This window comes from Callospermophilus lateralis, chromosome 18 (assembly GCF_048772815.1).
Source record: "Callospermophilus lateralis isolate mCalLat2 chromosome 18, mCalLat2.hap1, whole genome shotgun sequence".
In the NCBI taxonomy this organism is placed as follows: Eukaryota; Metazoa; Chordata; class Mammalia; order Rodentia; family Sciuridae; genus Callospermophilus; species Callospermophilus lateralis.
Genome location: NC_135322.1, coordinates 4,083,209 through 4,104,727, shown reverse-complemented (window position 1 = coordinate 4,104,727; position 21,519 = coordinate 4,083,209). Strand labels below are relative to the sequence as shown.

The window sequence follows — 21,519 nt, the reverse complement described above, 5'->3', positions numbered from 1 at the left end:
ATCCTGAAGGGTGGTGCACCATACAAAGCCATGTGGGCTCCACATCCTTTGCCCTACACCTTGGCTATGCACCTCTTCCATCCGCGTGTTCACCTGTATCTTCTGAACAGGCGTTACCACAAGGCAAATGCAAGTAAAGTCCTTGATAGTTTTACGAAGCACTCTAACCACTTTTTGAATGTGAGGGGATGAAGGAAGCCCCATTGATAGAAAGACGTTCTGAATCATGGGCCATACTTTTGCAGGCCTCTGAAAAGGGGCCCAGTTTGGGGGACAGAGACCTCAGCTGGTGGGATCCACCATGTATCTACACAGACAGTGTCTGAATTAGGTGAAATGACAAGTGCCCTCTGAAGAACTGCATTCTTGGCATATGGGCAAAAACCCTCACTTATTTGGGATCACAGAAGCTTTCTGTGTGTGGAGGGTATATAAGGAGAAACTGAGCTTGCTTTATCTGTGTTTTCAATATGTTCTGGTATTTCTGAGAATGTTATATCTCCTAGTTGTGTTTTATTTTAATTTTCCTTAAGGCAAGATACTGCCTAAATCTGTACCAATTTCTCCCCTGCAGAAAACACAAGAAACATAGTAGCCAGCCACAGTGGTACACAACTGTAATCCAGACCCACGAGGAAGAAGCAAGAGAATCACAACTTCAACACCACCTCAGCAATGAAGCAAGACTCTAACTATTAAAAAAAAAAAAAAAAAAAAAAAAAAAACACAACTGGGATTGAGGATATAACTCTATGGTAGAAGGGCTTGATTTCAATTTTTTAGAAACAAAGAAACAGGAGTCAGGATGCTCAGAGTCACTGTTCTCAGAGACTGTGCTGCAGGACACTGTGCAGCCAAAGCAGTCCATAGGAAAAAGAGGTCTGCACAGAACCAACCAGAGGTTGGGGCTGAAGGTAGACAATTCACATAAAAATTCATAAAATTTAGTTATGGTACTGGACAATGAACCTGGGTGCTTCACCACTGAGTAAAACTGCCAGATGCACCCCCCCAAACCCCTGCCTTTTTTTTTTTTTTTTTTTGGTTGTGGAAGACTGACACCAGGACATTTACCACTAAGTTACTACACACGTCTATTTTTTCATTTGAGACACATTAGGTCACAAATCTTAACATTCAGTTTCAGAAGCTTAAAAGGACCCCAATTTTCTTTCTGTGCACAATGGAATAAATACAGAAGCCAATTGCAGAAGAAAAATTAACACCCCCAAATATGGGAAAACGAAACACCTTATTTTCAACCAACCAATGGCAAACAGGAAAAGGATTCAGAAAATATCTGAATCAAAAGTAAAATAAAAAAAAAATACACCAAAACTCATGAAATGCAGTGAAGAAGAGAAAAAAAAACAAAAGAAAGACCTTAGGGTAGTGAAACTTTACAACAAGGAGGAAGAAACCCAGGTCAACTAACCATACACCTCCAGGGGAAAGAGCCAACTGAAGGCAACAGAAGCAAAAGGCAGGAAACAATGAGCACTAGAGCAAGAGAACTGGTGTGGAGGACAGGGACACCACCAAACAGCACACTCACTTTTTTAAAAGATCAACAAAAATGACAGAGGATTCCCAGGGCCACACCTGGTGGCACCTCCTCATGGGTTCCCTGCCACCAGGTCACAGTGGGATGGAATCTAAGCAAAGAGGATGGGGTAAGGGAGGCCCTGGGGAGTGTAGGCAACCTGACAGGCAGGAGGCCACAGAGTCACCTGAGGCCAGAATCCCCCAGGCCCAGCACTGCACAGGGGACTCAGGACCACCTGAGAGATCACTGTACCTCAGTGACAGCCATTCCTGACCCCTTTTCTTTCCTCCTCCTCTTCAGGGCTGTTTCCTCAGGTAACACGAGTCTACAAGTCAATCCTGGAAGGAGGAAACATACTGTTTAAGGCTCAGAATCATCACACCCTTCCTATGCCACAGCCACACAGGGAGGACCTCACCATGTGAGAAGATGGTCCCCTTCTGCCCACCCCTTTAGAGTGACCCAGGCACAGTAGTAAACTCCTGCAGGAAGGCGCACAGGAGACTTCTCTTACTCCTCTCTTTGGGCCTGGTCTCCCTGGTGGTGAAGCACACACAGGCTGCAGCAGTGGGGAGCTGGGCAGCACTAGGCTCCCTTTAGGGCATAGCCTCGCCCTGACCAAACTGAACCACTCCCCCGGGGTTCAATTCCCATTACGAAAAAAAAAAACCCTTACATTTTATATATTTTATATGGGGTCTTTTGGTACTGGGATATTTGGGATGTGTGTGTGCATGTGTGTGTGTAAAATCTATCTTTCCTTTTCCTTTACTATCTGAGACAGAAGAAAATCCCAACTGTTTCTACTGTCTTACAATCATTACACAATGCCTCCCCTCTATTCAGCAATATGTGGTTTCCCCTACTGGCAGATTCCTGGTGTCCCACAATCTCAGTACCGATCCTATTAATTTAAGGAAATGTCATCCTATAGATGACATTTGGAGGTTCAGGTCCACAACAAAGGCACTCACTTCACATGCTGTAATAGGGAGCTGTCATTCATCCTTGTGTGATAATGGATAAAAGTCATGGTGCCCAAAACCCCCTCCTGGGTTTCAGTTAATCTTCTAGCATATTCTTCCATGTGTAATTGTATGCATAATAAAGTGCTTCCCTAAGTGAAATTACCCCATGGAGCAAATTAACAAGACCCAAGCAGGGATCATGGGAAGCTCCAATTTACACCCCACCAATGAATTCAGGTCCCAACCCAGGACATGTGGCTGGCATGGGAACTAGGGTGTGTATGGAATTGTGGTACTAAAACCCTCAACCAGTGGCACTGGATGCTATCTCCAGGTAGTGATTCCCAGATCTGGATGCAACTACAGAAACCTAAGATGGTATATGACACAGAACTGTTTGCTGACAGAGACAGATTCCCACGTATTTAGATGACCACAGTTAAGAGTGCTGTACACAGTGTTGCACTTCAGCTTTCCCTATCCCCTCACCAACACTACACCATCTCTGGAAAACACAAGAGGGTAACCCACAACGGAATGGCTCAAGTCACTGCCTTCTGGCCCAAGAGACTACAAAAGGAAGCTATCCTAATCCCAGAACTGCAAAACACACAAAACTTAGAAACAGCAGTTTTGTCATTCCCTTCTTCAGCTGTATAGTTCAAACAAACAAACAAACAAACACTTAACTTACACTTCCCTTATCGGAGACAGAAATCTATATATTACAATGTCATCATCCACACCCAGGGTCCCCTGTCTTCATTGCTGCTTCCCTCCCTCACTCTGATCACCTCCACTCTCATTTCTTCACCCATCCTAGGTCCTGCTCCCTTTGCTTCTCTCCTCTCCTGGTTTCTCCCCTTCTTCCCTCTATTCCTTCCCTCCATCTGATCGTCCCCATTCCTGCAACTCCCTTCACCTCCAGTCAGTCTTTCTGCCCAGTCTCCTCACTGTCCCCAATCTCCACCGATGTCTGCCTCTTTCTTCCCCATCCACTCTCTCCCTCTGGCCTGCCTGCTGCAGGCCCCTGGCCGCATGCTCTGGACCCGCACATCTCTAGGCCTCTTCCCTGGGCTCCCTTGTCACTAGTCACACCTCTTCTTGTCCCAGCACCAGTTGTGCTCCGCCATCCCTGCAGATAATCCATCCTCTCCTCCCCTGCTCAGCCTGAGGTCCCTCCCCGTTATGTCCCTTTCCCTATGTGGCTGTCCTTCACGTCTCTGGAGATTGAGATTCTAGATTTCTCCATTTCCTTTTCTCCTTGTTGGGAGAATTAGGAGACCAGCACGGGGACTCGCGCCAGGGTGCAGACCAAGGCGACTCTCCCGCGGCGACCGAGCTGACTACAGGTGGACGGCGCGCGGCAGGGACGCAGAGGTCTGTTGGGACCCAGTCCCCGCCACGGACCCGCCGGCGACCCAGTAGCGCAAACGGCCCCAGGACGGGGAACTCACCGGCCTCGGGACCACTGGATCCGCTTCCGGGTCTCCTCGTGGAAGCGCGGGATCAGGGAACATTGCGAAGGAGGAGGAACCTGGAGCTGGTGGGCGGGACCGGAAGGCTTGACGGGCGCGGGAGGAACGGTGGAGAGAGTGGATCTCACAGGTTAAAACCCGCCCAATGAGCGGGGTCGGAAAGCTTGACGGGCAGGAGGGAACGATAAAGAGGGCGGGCCTAAGAGGGGAAATCCCACCTAGTGGGGGAGGGGGTCGAGAAAGCTGACGGACAGGGGCGTGGCGAAGGGGAAGGCGGGACTCACTGGGTGAAACCCACCTAGTGGGCGGGATTGGAAGGCTGACGGGCAGGGGCGTGGCGACGGTGAAGGCGGGACACACTGGGTGAAACCCACCCACTGGGCGGGATTGGAAGGCTGACGGGCAGGGGCGGGAGGTTGGACGGACCCCCCCTGGACGGAGAAACCCTGGCGCTTGAACCCAGGGCGGGAGTTTCCAACGTGCTGAGAATAGAGAACCTTTGCTGGGTACAGAAATGCTAGCAGTTGAATTGGGTTGAGGTCGGCCTGCAGGGAAGTGCGGTGGTCCAGGATGTGCTGGACCTGAGCATGAACCCCAAAACGCAGGGTCTTAGTGGGCAAGGGTGTGGGCGAGGCCTAATTATCCTGCTTTCCGCGTTTTTGTGTTTTATGACTGAAAAAGGAGGTGAGACTCCCTGGGAAGCTGGGACTACATGGGAATGTGGGAGGTCACTTCGCCCTTGGGGAGGGCCCCTGGGTTAACATTGGGTGATAGGATCTAGTTCAGTTTTTGCTATTACAATTAATTTTAGCAATTGAATTCAAAAACCCTGGGATTATCCATGAAGTCAATGCGAATCAGAATGTGAAAGGAAAATGTGGCCGGTCAGCATTTAAAATTTCACCCAGAGGCTCAGGATACAAATCCGCCCCCCCTCCCTCTCCTGTGTCTGACTTCACATTGTTCCTGGAACTAAGCCAAGAGTTGGATACCTGTCTCTGAGGTGAATGGAAGAAAGAACTAGATAGTGTGCTCTGATGAAAGTGGACATGGCAGGATGCACAAGCAAGCTTGGAGATTTTTTTCTTTTTATCACAATCAAAGTTTTGCATTGCATGTATATAGCATATACATAACAACAGGGTAAATTTCAGCTCTTCTGAAACCAAGGACACTTAATTACTGAGCCACACCCCCAGGCCTTTTTATGTATTTATTTATTTTGAGACAGTGTCTCAGTTGATTATGGCCTCACTAAACTAATGAGGCTAACTTTGAACTTTCTATCTGCCTCTCTCAGCATCCTGAGCCACAGGAATTACAGTAGTGCACCACCATACCTTACTATATATGAAATTCTAATATGTTCTAAACCTCAGAAATTCCTGACCTCAAACACTGTTGGATATTAACTGCCCCACACACAAACACACAGACAACACTGAATCCCAGTGCACATATCTGAGGTTTACCAGAGTCACTTGCAGGATATATGCACTGTAAAAATGTCACAAGGTTTAGACTCTTCACTTCTGCCTCCAAAGATCCAATGGGTGGCTAAAGGCAGGACTGAGACATGTCATCTCTGCCTCTGATTTACATCTAACTCTTTGGCTCCAAGTCACCTTGGATTCCAAACAACATTTAACCAGATAAACATCTTGTGTTGACTCCAGATTACCTCACAGCAAGAGCAACTTTCTTTATTCAGGAAGAGGCTCCACCTGGCTAATCCTGAGATAATGATGGACTACATTGAGGTGAGAATTTAAAAATAAAGAGAAATATACTGAGTCTCAAAGGAAGTGCCCATGAACTGTTGTGAAACAGACTGGTCCAGCAGCAGCAAATAGCACTCTTGGAGGACAACTCCAAACTTTATTTTTCACAAGCAGGACCAGAAGAGAACAAACTACAAATGCTGAGCACTCATCCTCAGTTTCTCACAACATTTAGAGGCTACTTCATGCCATAAAATTTCTACTATTCAGTCTGGTGTTGTGGCTGAGTGGTAGGACACTTGCCTAGCTGGACTAGATCCCACAAGACTGTTGGCGTTTTAAAACAGAGTACTCAGACTCAGATGTTTTGAATACAAAATGTAGGGACTTGGGGTTAATTAGGTTTGCTGAAGAAATGATATAGCAAGGGAAGGGAACTTACTCTTGCCCCAGGCATTCGTTTCTCCGGATAACATTTCTACAATTTCATTTCACAACTGGATCTGGTTTTGCTACCTCAGAACCACTGAAATGCATAAAGCACCCATGAAACAAATTGCAACACCCCACTGATATGTCCTTGATTCATGCCCTTCAGCCTTGTAACCTGAGGTCAATACTCAAGCACAAGGAAAACGTGATATTTGCTTGCTCTGACATGGCTCCACCTCTAGCCCAGGAGCTAGGAACTGTTCCTCTATGAATATTAACATCACCATTCTAGGGGTTAGTCCTGTGCTCCAGAAATAGCCAGGCTTCTCCCTTGAATGTATATGTCTTGCTTTACCCCAGAGGATACTCCATTTAGAGAGGGCTCCTATTCTTTCTTGAATATGTATTTACCTCCTAAATAAATCACATTGTATGCCTTTGGCATGTGCTGAAATTCTTTTCACTCATGTGTGCCAAGAAGACCGCTGAGACAATTTTCCCCTTCTGTCTGGAAGTTCCTCAGAGCCTTCTCCAAACACATCTCTTCCCCTATCACAAGACCTCACTTAGAGAGAATCACCTGCTTTGGCAGCAGAGAAAAGCCTTCTCCTATGCAAATCCCCAACCCTTGCTCTCATTACCCTTTTGTAAATTGTGTGTGTGTGTGTGTGTGTGTGTGTGTGTGTGTGTGTGTCTGTTCTCCCCTGCTAGGGATTGAACTCAAAGTCTTGCACATGTGCTACTTGAGTTACACCTACAACAACTGGAGCTATAACTCCAGTCCCACTCCCCCTTATTTTAAAACCTCAAAGTATTGTCAACCAGTTTGGGGGTAGGGGCTTACCAGGCATTGAATTCAGAGTTAGCAACAGTATGCAGCTATTTCCTCACTTACATTTTACAGTTGCAACATGTAATGTAGAGTGGGCACTTTACCACCGAGTCACATCCACAGACCTACTTTGTAGTTTATTTAGAGACAGGGTCTCACTGAGTTGCTTAGTGCCTCATAGTTACCGAGGTTGTCTTGAAATCCCCATCCTCCTGTCTCAGCCCGCTGGGATTATAGGCACCCACCACTGGGCCTAGACATTGTCAGCCTCTTGAAGAGAGAGATAAAGAAGCAGGCACTCTTCTCTTCCCAATGTAGTTCTACTGACTAAAGTTACTTTCATGTGTTTACCTTATTTTTTTGCAGGGGAGGGGGGGTGACTGGCCTGACCTGGTTTGTTGAATAATCAGAGCCAGGCCTCTGGTTGAGGACCTCAATACCAAGACATATAAAAATTAGTTTTTCCTACTGAAAATGAGGGAAGCAATTCTCTGCCCCTCCTTTTTAGACTTTCACCTTAGAAACTTGAAATTTAATCTATTTTCCCCTGTGCTTAAGATGTATATCAATTCTTTTGAAAATTGAATAGGAGTGTTGTCGGCTTTATGACCCAGAAATGTCTTCAAGGACCAAAAAGCCATCTCTTGAAACATCCCAGTAACTGAGGCAGTGTAGACACCTGACTCTTTAGGCATCGGTCTAAAATTTGCAATCTCTTAATGCATTGCCTGTGTTACCCACAACATTCTAGTTTAAAGCTTTATTCAATTACAATATTTTCTTCTTTCTCTCCTACATTGGTGGGGAAGATTTTTTTTTTAAGAGAGAGGAGAGAGAGAGAGAGAATTTTAATATTTATTTTTTTAGTTTTTGGTGGACCCAACATCTTTGTTTGTATGTGGTGCTGAGGATCAAACCCAGGCCACATGCATGCCAGGCGAACGCGCTACCACTTGAGCCATATCTCCAGCCCAGTGGGGAAGATTTCTGAGGTGGGAAGCAATTATGTTTTTAATTATATTTTCCCATGCCACCAATTGGCAAAAAAAGAGCATGCACTCAATAGTTTACAACTAGTTGGAGGAAAATGTTCTCAGCTCCCAAGACAAGTGGCCTTCACAGGCAGCTTTAATCCCTCACCCAAACTTGCTACACTATTAATTTCCAACCTAAGGAAGCCAACCCGGTCCCACAGGTCATCCAAAAGTTGCAAGGAATGCAAAAACAGAAAGATCAGCCCTAGCTGGATGACTCCATTTTCACTGTTCACCTTGACTTGGGGACCTCCTGCATGTGCTTATTCTGTAGGAATGATCTCCAGGCTTTTTGATTTAAAAATATCTACTGTTTTGGAAGATCGCAATTTTCAAGCCAGCCTCAGCAATGGTGAGGCGCTTAGCCACTCAGTGTGGACAGCAGTGACAGTGTCTGAGATTGGGGTCCCTGAAGACTTCATGGCTACTTGGTGACTGGGAAAGTTTCTGTGCATAGGCATAGTGTGGGAAACCCTTCTCACACGAGATTGGGTACCTCCCTGACTGGGTGTGAGGAGCTCAGGCCAGCTGTGTCTGAGCTTATCCCCACCCTTTTCAGGTGCAAGAGCCTGTCCCTGTGGGGGTGTGACTGACCATTGACCCTGAAACCAATCACTGACCCTAACCTTGGAATGCTGTCCCCCTCGACCTTCATTGCATGGAATTTTCCCCTGAATTTTTTGTTTTCCAATAAAAGCCCGCTATCTGGCGTTCTCTCCCCTCTCTCCTGCCGGTCTCTTGTGTAAACCTCACTACCACATCTGGTGGCTCCAGGCAGAACCCCAAAAGGGCCGTCTCTTAGCTGGGCAAAAAAAAAGGTAAATTGAGTTTATATGTCTTTATTTTGATCTCACTAGTAACTTCTATGTTTGGAACCTCTAGTATGAAGCTAGGGTGCTGGTTGCGCAGCAGCATAGGATGCCCGGTTGCTATGGAGATGTCCTCCATGCTAGAGTCCTATCAGCCTGGACCTCATTCTCAGGCAGGGCAGCTCCTGGGAATGAAGGAACTTCCTGGCTAAGATAGCCACAATATTTCACCAGTTCTGCTGCTCCTGAATCTGCCGCGAATTAGTAAATTTAAACAATGCACTTTCTTGAGAGCTGCACAATGCTCCTAACATTGCAAGTTGCAACTGTACAATGTAACTGAGGAAATAGCTGCATACTGTTGCTAACTCTGTAACTTTCATGAATACAAAGAATAATGCTTGCACAATCTTTAATCTGATTTAGAGACATATATAATAAAGACTGCTGGAGTGATTCCTCAGATCTACTTCTCCATCAGGGAGCAGCTCTCCACTAGACCCCAGCTGTTTTAGCTTCAAGATCTGCCTGTGTGACTCTTATCTCTTCCAATCTCCCATTGGAAGCTGCTGCTTTGGCCATGCTGATCTTGGCAACTCAGTGAAACCCTGTCTCCAAATAAAATACATATGGGGCTGGGGATATGGCCCAGTGGTTGAGTGTCCCTGGGTACAAAAATCCGAGTACAAAAATAAATCAATAAATAGATAGATAGATAAAAACATCCAAGCATCTACTGGTTTAAAGTACAGCTTGCTGTCATCTTTGCTGTGAAGCAGCTGTTGGTGATGTAAGTTATCCACTGGCCTTAGCCCTGCTCGCCCCAGGACATGCATGTGCTCCCTAGGAGAGCCTCTGGAGTTAGCACAGGTGCAGGATCACCTTCAAAGTGAACTGAGAATAGAAAGGGAAAAGAAATGAAAGCAGGACTTGATGGACACAGCGAAAACTTGCACAACCTACAGAGACGGTTTTGCATCTCAACTGGTACTTCCTACATATTTCCTGCCTGTCACTCACAAAAGGGGCTCCAGGTTCCAAGTAAGAATCTCCGCAGCCAGGCCCCTGCGCGCCCCGCCCACCGGCCTTCTCCCGGGGCCGCGCCTCCTGTCACTCTGGCCCCGCCCCGCCCGCCGCGGCCCGCCCACCGCCCCGTTTCCCTGCCAGGCATCTCCAGGAGCGCTCTGCTCCTCCTCCCAGACCGGAAGCTGATCACGGAGCAGCGGTCCCAGTGAGGCGCGTGAGTTCCCGGTTCAGTGGCAGCGTCTCCTCCAGAGAGATAAGAGTCACGCAGGCCTGCAGCAGCGGCGCCAGGCAGGGAACCCGCCGCGTGTCGGGCTTGGCCGCCTGACCGCCTTGCAGCCTCCCGCAGCGCGCGGGCCTCCATCTGCACACCAGGCCCTGCCATCACCTGGCCCTGCCCTCCTCAGTCCTGCCTTCACCTGCCCTGTCCTCACCCAGCCATGTCTCCTGGCCTGACCCTACCCTCGCCCAGCCCTGTCCTCCTCACCTGCCCTGTTCCTCACCCAGCCCTACTCCCCTACTGGCCCAGCTTTTGCCAGGCCTTGTCCTGCTACCTGGCCCTGCCCTCACCTGACCCTGTCTACCTTGGCGCTGTCCTCCTCACCTGCCATGTCCTCCTTGGCCAGGTGTCCACCCTGCAGGTCTTCCCTCCATTAGTCTCCCTGTTGTCTGCAGGAGGTGACCTGGGCCTGTGTGGTGACTTCCAGGGGGTCATCTGATGCCATCTCCAGGTAGCAACAGCCAGATCTCAATGTCATCACAGAACACTAATTGGGCAGGTGACACAGATTCCACCCCAGGGGAAAATATGCTCCCCTGGAGGTGGGCATCCCAGACCATCCCCCTCCCTGTGATGTGTGGCACTAGGCTCTGGACAAAGAGCTGGACCACAAATGAGAGAAAGGAGACAACAGAGAGAAAACTTACACAGGTGGCAAGGGATTGCAGAGGGAGGGCACAAGAGTGAAAGAAGAAGCCATAAAGCAGCAGAGAGAAGCAGTTGGAGAAATCTAGAATCGCAAACTCCCGAGAGGAGAAGGACAGCCACACAGGGATATGGACAGAACAGGGGAGAGACCTCAAGCTATCTAGAGAGATGAAGGACAGAGAAAGAGACAGAATCCGGGAGGGACCACAGGCAGAGCATGGGAGCAGAGGACAGATTATCTGCAGGCATGGCAGAAGGCAGCTGTGGTGCTGGGATAAGGAGAGGGGTAACAGGTGACAGGGGGAGCCAGGGGAGCCCAGGCCTCCGAATGTGGGCATTCAGAGCATGGGATTAGGGGCCTGCAGCAGGCAGGCCAGAGGGAGAGTGTGGATGGGGAAGGAAGAGGCGGAAATCTGTGGAGATTGGGGATAAAGACTGGGGAGAAGGACTGACTGGAGGTGAAGGGAGTTGCAGGAATGGGGAAGATCAGATGGAGGGAAGGAATAGAGGGAAGAAGGGGAGAAACCAGGAGAGAGAGAAGCAAAGGGAGCAGGAGGCCCTCCCACTAAAGGAGCACAGTAGAGGTGAGGAAAGAAATTGCAAAACTACTGCCCATGAGGCTTGTGTATTTTAAAATTCTAGAGGTGACAGGATAGCTCCCTTATCCAGCCCAAAGTCAGTGACTGAACTCATTGTGTCCAGGGTCACCTCCTTCCTTTTCCTGATTTGTGGTGTCATGTAGGGAGTGTAGGAGATAGAAAGGGCAATTAAAGTGTTTTTGCTTTTGTCAGGCTGAATGCAACAGTGACCACTCAGCAGACAGTTCTTCACCTCTAGTCACGTAAATGTGTGGGGATTTCTCCCCACCAACAAAGGGTGTCTGTGCCACCTGCCAAATTAGTGTTCTGTAATGGCATTCAGATCTGGCTGCTGCTACCTGGAGATGGCTTCAGATGACACAGAGCTTTCTCCTACAGCACTGCCCCACATGGTATGCCAGTCACCTTGAGAAGTTGGGACCCCCTGTTCACCACCTTGAGGGAAACATGGTACTTTTGTTTGCATGCTTGTTACAAATAAGTGACACAGGTTACAGAGGCACAGGCAGATGAAAGAGCCATGGTAAAGGTTAACTGAACCCGAGAAGGGTGTTTTGGGAACCCTGAAATACCAGGGAGGAGTCTGGCAGAGAACTGGTCATTATTGAACAACCACATATGCATTTTAGTGACTAGAGAGGTGGTATTGTTTGTGGAATGTCAGAGCAGTTGAAACAGGGTGGGTTTTTCCTGTATCAGACAGTAAAAGGAAGAGATCTTGTCTAAGCTGCCCTCCCATCTCAAGGCTGGTGTCTCACTGCTGCCTGAAGAGAGTGTGTCTTTGCCTCTGCCTGGTGCTGACCCTGAGATCAAGCATTCTTGCCCCCCTCACAGTCTGAAAATGGTGGGTGTCCTTCCTGTGTGTATCATCAGTTTTCCACATGCAGAATCATTTGGTCATTGTCCTCACAACACTGGCATTGAGCATTTCCAATCACATGAAATAAAGCCTCTTTTGTTTTCCATTCTTCTGTCTCTAAAAGATAAAACACTTTGTTAATTACATTTTTTCTCTGTAATATGGACTCCCCTTTTAGACTACGTTTGCATGCTGAGCATTTGTTTATATACACTGTCTTCTATCTGGAGTGACGTCTTCCAATCAAGTGTTCTCATCCACCCTAAGCTAATGGTTTAATTTTCACAGTCTTTTGTGACATCCCCGTTTCTATATTCCTTTTTAAAGTCTTGTCCTCATATCTCTTCCTGTCAGCACCACATTGCCCAGTTGATGACTCCCTCTTATTTTTTCTTAGCTCTGCAGACATCTTCCTTATCTTAAACTCTGCTTGCATTCACTGGGATTCCTCCAAGGATCTCTTTGGCAATTCCTCTGCTGCCAGGCCCCACGCTGTTCTCTGACTGGGGTGCTGCCCCACAATGGAGCCTTGCACCTCTGCTCAGCTTCTGTGTGTGCCACTGTCTCTTCTCCTCCTTTCACTCACACCTTACACACCATTCACCTCTCTAGTTCTCCGGGAGACTGCTCCCATGAACCCTAGAATCTTCTGGCCATTGTCTCCTAAACTCCATGCTGGGATGTTTAGCCTTTCCACATTCATGTTCCTCCCATGACCTCAGCCCCTCAGATGCCCCCCGGCATCGTCCTCAGCATCTCAGGAAGGTTGGCCTCTACCTGGGGGACTTGGCTGGACACCTCCACATATGTCAAAATCGTACAATGTATTATGAGGTTGGCAGGTTTTTCTTTATTGTACAGGAGAATGAAAAGAAATCACATGAGTTTTTCAGAGGAGAAAGGAATCTAGAGTACACACAGCTCTTGAGGCTTGGGAGAAAAATGGGGAAAGACCTGGCTCCTGATTGCTCTGCTTCCCCAGGCCTCTGTCCTCATCTCCTGCTGTGTCCTCTGCTTGCTCACTTTCAGCCACATGGCCTCTCTCCTTTTCCTGGCCAGAGATTGCTCCAGCCTCAGGGCCTTCACTGGGTCCTGTCTCTCTACCTACCCCTCTACCTGGCCCCTGGGCTGCAGGTGGCCAACCCCTCAGGTCTTTGTTATGACATCACCTGCTCCATGGAGACTCCTTGACCCCCGCAGCTCCTGTCACACTCCAGCCACAATCTACCCCCACTCTGTTCCATGGAGCTTGCTGTGTCTGTCTGTTTCTGCTCCTTTACTGTATACTACCTGGACCCTGATAAGAAGAAGGGTCCAAGAGATGGGCAGAGCCAGAAGGTGGGTGGTGGGCCTGACCTGCCCTTCTGGGAGGTGCTCCATGCTGGCTTCCCCGAAGTGTGATGAGTCATTTTACATCCATTCAGGGGTGAGGCTGGTGCCCAGCCTTAATAATATTTGAGGGTGATTCTCTTCTTTGTACCAGCATCGAGTACCAGCTCTGGAGTGGTACTGGGGTCATCCTGAGATCTGATGGGGCTGTGGTGTGGTTCACTTTGGTCAGGACTACGGGGTGCCCTGAAGGGGAGCCCAGTGTGGCCCAGGTCCCTATTTGTACAGCCTGTGGGCTTCACCAGCAGGGAAATGAGGCCCAAAGGAAGGAGTCAGAGAAGCCTCCTGTGCTCCTCCTGCAAGAGCTACCATGCCTGGGTCTTCCTGTGCAGTGCGCAGCCAGTAAACAGTACGCTTCTCCTTCCAGGATTGACTTGTAAAGACTCCTGTCACCTGAGGAAACAGCCCTGAAGAGGAGGAGGAAGGAAAAGGAGTCAGGAATGGCTGTCACTGAGGTACAGTGATGCTGTCGGGTGGTCCTGACCTGCTTAGATTCCATCCCACTGTGACCTGGGGGCAGGGAACCCATGAGGAGGTGCCACCAGGTGTGGCCCTGGGAATCCTCTGACATTTTTGTTGATCTTTTAAAAAAGTGAGTGTGCTGTTTGGTGGTGTCCCTGTCCTCCACACCAGTTCCCTGGCTCTAGTGCTCATTGTTTCCTGCCTTTTGCTTCTGTTGCCTTCAGTTGGCTCTTTCCCCTGGAGGTGTATGGTTAGTTGACCTGGGTTTCTTCCTCCTTGTTTCACTACCCTAAGTTTCACTACCCTAAGGTCTTTCTTTTGTTTTTATTTTTGTTTTTTATTTCATTGCATTCTGTGAGATTTGGTATGTTTATTTTTGTTTTGCTTTTGTTTCAGATATTTTCTGAATCCTGTTCCTGTCGTTACCATTGGTTGATTAAGAATGAGGTGTTTCATTTTCCCATATTTGGGGGTGTTAATTTTTCCTCTGCAGTTGGCTTCTGTATTTATTCTGTATTTATAGGAAAGAAAACTGGGGTCCTTCCAAGTATCTGAAACTGAACTTTAAGATTTGTGACCCAATCTGTATCAAATGAAAAAATAAATAAAGCTGGGTGGTAGCTTAGTGGTTATGCATCCTGGTGACAATCCCCCGTAACAATAACAACAAAAAAGTCTGGCAGTGTCACTCAGTGGTGAAGCACCCGAGTTCAGACCAGAGTACCTTAAATAAGTTTTATGATTTTTAAAATGAGGCGCCTGCATTTGTCTACATCGGATTGGTTCTACCCTAGGCTGTGAATGTGCTGCCAGTAGCGGCGGCGCCTTCCTGTGCCTGCCCCTACCTGTGCACCTGCAGGCTCCTGCTGGGCAGATGCATGGTGTTGTTCTGCACTTGGTCCATGTCTCTCATGTAGGAAACCTGCTGTCAGTTTTCACAGGACAGTCTCTGCCCCTAAGTCTCCAATTGCTCAGGGTCAGCTCTGATTCCAATCACCTCGGCTGGGTTTTGCTCTGTAATTTTGTATTCCTTGACCCAAGAGACATTTCCTAGGGTGTCTGTGGGGCTTCCTTCATCCCCTCCTCACATTCAAAAAGTGGTCAGAGTGCTTCGTAAAACTGTCAAGGTCTTGACTTGCATTTGCCTTGTGGTAACGCCTGTTCAGAAGAGACAGGTGAACATGCGGATGGAAGAGGTGCATAGCCAAGGTGTGGGGCAAAGGACGTGGAGATCACATGACTCTGCGTGGTGCACCACCCTCCAGGACTCTCCACCCACGCATTGATGTGAACACCCTTTCACCCCGTCCTGTTGAGTTTTTATGGAGGCTCCATTATGTAGGCAGGCTTGATTACATCCTGGGTGATGGTGATCAGTTGGGACTTCAGGCCCTCTCCCTTCCCTGGAGGTAGGTGTCAGGACAGGGTGTTACAACTGCCTCTCCTGCCTGTGGCTTTCTGGGTGAAGCTCCTTCGTGAAGCTCTCTATGGGGCTTTGGCACCTGTCTTTTCATTAGCACAGAAATCTTTCATAGCTCTCCAGGGATTCCAGGTGAGCTCCCCATCAGCAGAGAGACAGATACCAAATGTGTATTTACAGCCTCACAGTGCAGCTCTTCTCACTTGAATCAGTTGCATGCTTACACTCCTCCCTTCTCATTTCTCTCTTTTTACTTCTTTGCAGTAATGGGTTGAACCTAGGTCCCCTCTGCCATTACATCCCTACTCCTTATGTTCTTCATTCTCGAGAGGATCTTGCTATGTTTCCCAGTCCCACCTCCAATTTACAATGTTCCCACCTCAGCCTGGGGATAGCTGGGATACAAGCATGTGCCACCATGTCTGGGTTCTGTGGTTCACATTTTGCATCAAGATTATAACTGTCCCCTGTGCCCCATTGTGAAGTCTCTTTTAATTTCAGGGTCCGCTGACATTCAGAGATGTGGCCATTGAATTCTCCCAGGAGGAGTGGAAGTGCCTGGTCCCTGCTCAGAGGACTTTGTACAGGGACGTGATGCTGGAGACCTACAGGAACCTGGTCTCCCTGGGTGAGCTTGACTTCCCCACCCTGCACCCGCCCCATGCCAGGATCTTCAGTGCATACCTTTGTGTTTCCCCTTTGAGTTTGGGATCCTCTGAATTGACTGACTGACTGAAGCCCTGGTGCAGGTTAAAGAAAGCTTCAAAGTGCAGCCTCTGCACTTTGTCCCCTTCCTTCAGATGTTCTGCCCCCTTCATGATACTGCAGTGGTGGTTCCAGAGCTGAAGCACAACATAAAGCCCACAGCCGACTCTTAAAATATCCAGTTCTACCCAGATGCGATGGCACATGCCCACAATCCCAGTGATTGGTTTGCTGAGGTACAAGGATCAGAAATATTGTTGCAAGTTCAAAACCAGCCTCAGGAAAAGTGAGGTACTTAGCAACTCAGTGAGACCCTAAATAATATACAAAATATGGCTAGGGATGTGGCTCAGTGGTCAAGTCTCACAGAGTTCAATCTCTGGTACAACAACAACAAAAAAAAAAAATTAAAATACCCATTACCTGTTTTCTGTCCCTGTGCTTTTGATTCAGTGGTTCTTGGAAGAGAGGTAGATACCTACATGATATAGTGAAATATTTTCTGTGTCCCTCTGTAATGTCCTCTTCCTCATGTATAGATAGGGCTGTATTGTGGAGAAGCCACAGTGCATCAGCTTCTTTTCTCTTTACAAGCAGGAGTGTGTCCTTCAGACCTGAGTGTCCTCTCCTGGTTGGAGCAAGGGAGGGAGCCCTGGACTGTGAATGGCCCAGAGGAAACATCCAGGCCTGCAAATGAGTGGGCATGTGTGGAGGGTGTGAAAGCAGGTAAGAGCTCACATGGGCAGAGAGGCAGCTACCCACTAGGTAGTGTTGGGGCGCTTTGGCAGTGGGAGGGTTTAGGGCTAAGGTGAAGTCCATTTCCTGGGCTTTACATGCAAGGAATTTGCTTTCAAGCTCCTTTTCCTCTTCTCCTCCTTCTCCCTCCTCTCCCTCCTCTAAACCTTCTCTATGTGTACATGAGGATGACATCCCCTTTGTTATCTTTATGTATGGGTGTAACCTGATTTCGTTAAATTCATTCCATTTTTCTTCCCTTTCCTTCCTTCCTCCCTCCTCTTGTTCTTTTCCTTCTCCTCCCGTCTTCCCTGTATCTTTATGATGTCTGTTCACTTCCTCTAACCCTTTTTCTCCCTTATTTTGCTCTAGTTTCTACATATAAGGGCAACCATTGACCCTCAATTTTTGAGTCTGGCTCATTTCACCTAGCACAATGTTTTCCATTCCACCCACCAGCCAATGCTATGATTTCATTCTTCATTTACCTCTAGGTTTTTAAAAATCAGTGCTGTGAATTAGTTAAGAATGTCTCATTTTTTATACTAAATATTCATAGTTTCCTTTGTTGAATAGATTTGTCAGCCTTCTCTCATGATCACGATGAGATGGTCCTTTTTCTGTTCATTCACTTTCATTTACCATTAGAAATCCAATAGACTTATTTACATTAACTACAGCAGTTTGATTCTCACAGTTTGGGGCCTGCAAAGTCCAAGATCAAGGTTCCTATTGAACTAGTTGATATAGCATGAGTTTTTTGGTCAGAGGTTTTTCAAAACTAAGCTTCCACCAGGGTCTGTGGCAAGCCCTTTAATGCCAGCAGTTTGGGAGGCTCTGGCAAGAGGATTGCAAGTTCAAAGCATCCTCAGCAGCAATGGCAATGCACTGAGCAACTCAGTCAAACTCTGACTCGAAATAAAGTATAAAATTGTGCTGGGGATGTGGCTCAGTGCTGGAGTGACCCTGAATTCAATCACCCATACCCAGAAAATAAAAAATAAAATAAAATAAGCTTCCCTGAAAAAAATTGGATTACATGTAATCAAGCTTTCCTTTTTTAAAATTCCTGTTCATTTTTTTTTCCTTACCAATTAAAAATCATGATCATAAGCCCCATAACTGTTGTCAATACAAGTATTACTTTGGTATAACCTTATATATTTCAGTGTAAGATATATATTTAGCTTCAGTAATTAGTCATAAACCTGTGGTTTCTGACATCTTCTAGACATCACTCCTAAATGGGTCATCATGGAATGTTCACCAAAAAGGCACAGCTGTACAGGAGAAATAGTCCACACGGTGACATTGCAAACATGTGACGGCCGTGCCATTGAAGGATCATGCTTCGATGAAACCCGCAAGAGTACATGGGACTTATGTTGTTGGAGCAATGTAGGAAGACATCACACAGGATTTTCTATGACTCAAGAGGAAAGTCCCCCTGGTTGCAGAGGTGAACGTGGAGGCAGGGATGCAGGGAAGGTGCTCATCAACAGTTGGCTTGGATTCAGCTTTCAGTCACATCTGCCTGAACCACAGTCCTTTCAAGATGAAGGGAACCTTCATAAATGGATCGATAGTGAGCAGGCTCTCGACAATGGTTCCTTGCTTCCAGCCCACCAAAGAATTCCTTCTAGTGTCAAAGCAAACATTTCTCATAAATATGAACATGATTTTATAGGTTCTTGTTTGTTTATACCAGAACAAAAAACAGGCATTCCTCCAGCAGCTCACAAACGTAATGAGTTTGGAAAATCCTTTAATCAAGAGTCACAATGTACTATTCATCAGACACTCCGTACAAGAGAGAAGCAATTTATGTGTGATATATGTGGCAAGGTCTTCACTCAAAAATCAAAACTTACACGTCATCATAGAATCCACACTGGAGAGAAACCTTTCAAGTGTAACGAGTGTGGGAAGGTCTTCAATCACAGTTCACACCTTGCACAACATCGGAGAATCCACACTGGAGAGAAACCTTTCAGATGTGATGATTGTGGCAAAGTCTTCAGTCAGAAGTCCTACCTGGCAAACCACCAGAGAATTCACTCTGGGGAGAGACCTTACAAGTGTGATGCCTGTGGCAAGGTCTTCAATCAGATTTCACACCTGACAAGTCATCGTAGAATCCACACTGGAGAGAAACCTTACAAATGTGATGAATGTGGAAAGGTCTTCCACCAAATTTCACACCTTGCACAACATCGAACGATTCACACCGGAGAGAAACCTTTCAAATGTAATGAGTGTGGCAAGGGCTTCAGTCGCAACTCGTACCTCGTTCACCATGTGATAATCCACACTGGGGAGAAACCGTACAAATGCAATGAGTGTGGCAAGGTCTTCAATCAAAAATCGATCCTTACAAGTCACCGAAGAATTCATACTGGAGAGAAACCATACAAATGTGATGAATGTGGGAAGGTCTTTAATCAGATTTCACACCTTGCAGAACATCGAAGAATTCACACAGGAGAGAAACCTTACAAATGCAATGAGTGTGGCAGTGTTTTCAGTCAGAAGTCATCCCTTGCAAATCATCAGAGAATCCACACAGGAGAAAAACCTTTTAAATGCAATGAGTGTGGCAAGGGCTTCAGCCGTAACTCATACCTAGCAGAACATCTGATAATCCATACTGGAGAGAAGCCGTGCAAATGCAATGAATGTGGCAAAGTCTTCAGTCAAGTATCACATCTTACATGTCATCGCAGAATCCATACGGGAGAGAAACCTTACAAATGTAATGACTGTGGCAAGGTCTTCAGTCTGAATTCATCCCTAGCCCATCACCGCAGGATCCATACTGGGGAGAAACCTTACAAATGTAATGACTGTGGCAAGATGTTCACTCAAAATTCACATCTTGCATGTCATCGCAGAATTCATACTGGAGAGAAACCTTACAAATGCAATGACTGTGGCAAGGTCTTCAGTCAAAATTCACATCTTGCATGTCATCGCAGAGTCCACACTGGGGAGAAACCTTACAAATGTAATGACTGTGGCAAGGTCTTCAGTGTGAACTCATCCCTAGCCCATCACCGCAGGATCCATAGTGTAGAGAAGCCTTAGTAATCAGTGTGTGCAGGGTGGGGGGTCACATTGTAATCCCGGATATTTTGCAAAAATCAGGAGGATGGCACGTGCAAATTCTGCCTGGACATAATTGTGAGATGCTCACAAAATGAAATAAAGGGCTGGGGATGTAGATCAGTGGGAAAATGATGGTAGAGCATGTTTAAGTCCCTGGGTTCAATTCCCATACCCCCAAAGAGGAAAAGAAATGCAATGAATGTGTTGGGGACTTCAGTCACATTGGCACATCACATGCCAAGCATTTATGGTGGAGAGAAACCCTATGAATATGATGAATGTGGCAAAGCCTGTAGGGTGCATCTGGCCTGGCCAATCATTGATCCACACCCAGAGGGCGTGTCAAGGTGTTCACTGACATTTCCTATCACTCAGATTGTCAAGATCTCATCCTAGGAAAAAACCACAAATGAATTAAGCACAGTCTTGTCAGAATACAAGTCATGTAATACCACTTTATTCCCTAGTGGAGAAATTATCTTCTATGTGTAACGAATGTCTGAACCTTTAGGCCTCATTTAAAGCTTAGAAACTTTCAGTCAGTCTGTGATGGAGAGGAACCTCATCCATAATTTGATATAAACAGACCTTAATGTAAAAGTCTGTCATCAGGATTCCTGCTGGGAAAGAACTTCACAAATGTACCAAGGTGGCAGATCATTAGTATGCACTCAGCCCTCTGTACACGTCAGGTAAGGCACAAAAGCATGACTTTGGCCAGGCCTGTCTTCAGTGCTCATGTCTCAGTGGACATCAGTTGATCCACGCTGGAGAGAAACCATGGAAATGTCTGCAGGTGCCAAGCTCTTCTGGCACAGTTCACAGCTTGCACAACATGGGAGAAGACGTCCAAGAGATAGAGCTTGAATGCAGCGAGTGTGACACCCCCTGCATTATGAATTCAAGCAGTGGTCAGAGTTCATACTAAAGAGCAACATCCATCACAATCACAGCACATAGGACAGACTTCCATGCCTCAGAACCAGTGGGCATCAAAGAGACACCTTTGAGGAAGCTGTGACAAAACACCAGAGAACAAGGAGGAATGATTTAATTTGGGCCCAAATTAATCATGTGCCCCAGAGAGCAACCATCCAAGTGTAAGGAATGTACTGTTTCTTTTTCAAACATTTGTAATTTTCTTTTCCTGAATAAATTCTGGCAAAATCAGACATGATGTACGTGTTCTTTTCACTGTGCACAAGACACCCAATGTTCTCCCCTTCATTTGTTCCCATGCAGAAATACCTCATGTTTTTCTTTGTAAAGTGATTGATTGTTCATGTTCACATATATTTTCTTTCTACACTTAGTAGAAGCACAATCCCTTGGAGAAATGCTGTGTTCCCATCTCTGTAGTCTGACCAGGATACTTACTGTGTATAATGAAAGTACAAAATGTAGTTCAGACTGACATCCTGCCCTCACTGTTATGGAACATGCACTGTATTATTTCTAAATACCTCTATCTTCT

The 21,519-nt window shown here is 46.9% G+C and overlaps 3 protein-coding genes across 7 annotated transcripts in view; 1 reads left to right on the top strand and 2 right to left on the bottom strand.

Annotated features, from left to right (window-relative positions):
- LOC143383736 (zinc finger protein 766-like) overlaps nt 1-4,045 on the bottom strand; it is a 48,277-nt gene extending 44,232 nt beyond the window's left edge. For all 3 annotated transcript variants that reach the window (XM_076838631.1, XM_076838630.1, XM_077105825.1), the window contains exon 1: nt 3,972-4,045. In XM_076838631.1, coding sequence (XP_076694746.1) covers nt 3,972-4,034 — 63 coding nt within the window. In that variant the 5' untranslated portion in view covers nt 4,035-4,045. The remainder of the gene's footprint in view (nt 1-3,971) is intronic.
- The window catches only part of LOC143638173 (uncharacterized), a 45,432-nt gene that overhangs the window by 5,508 nt on the left and 18,405 nt on the right, over nt 1-21,519 (bottom strand).
- Nucleotides 9,982-21,519, top strand: part of LOC143383728 (uncharacterized) — a 51,954-nt gene continuing 40,416 nt past the window's right edge. Inside the window, exons 1-6 of one of the 3 annotated variants that reach the window (XM_076838614.2) lie at nt 10,024-10,060; nt 11,749-11,820; nt 13,986-14,073; nt 16,002-16,128; nt 16,803-16,931; nt 18,172-21,135. In XM_076838614.2, the coding sequence (XP_076694729.2) occupies nt 14,059-14,073; nt 16,002-16,128; nt 16,803-16,931; nt 18,172-20,024 (2,124 nt within the window). In that variant the 5' untranslated portion in view covers nt 10,024-10,060; nt 11,749-11,820; nt 13,986-14,058 and the 3' untranslated portion in view covers nt 20,025-21,135. Of the gene's footprint in view, nt 10,061-11,538; nt 11,821-13,985; nt 14,074-16,001; nt 16,129-16,802; nt 16,932-18,171; nt 21,136-21,519 lie in introns of those variants that run through there. The other 2 variants (XM_077105815.1, XM_077105816.1) reach the window with 2 other exon arrangements.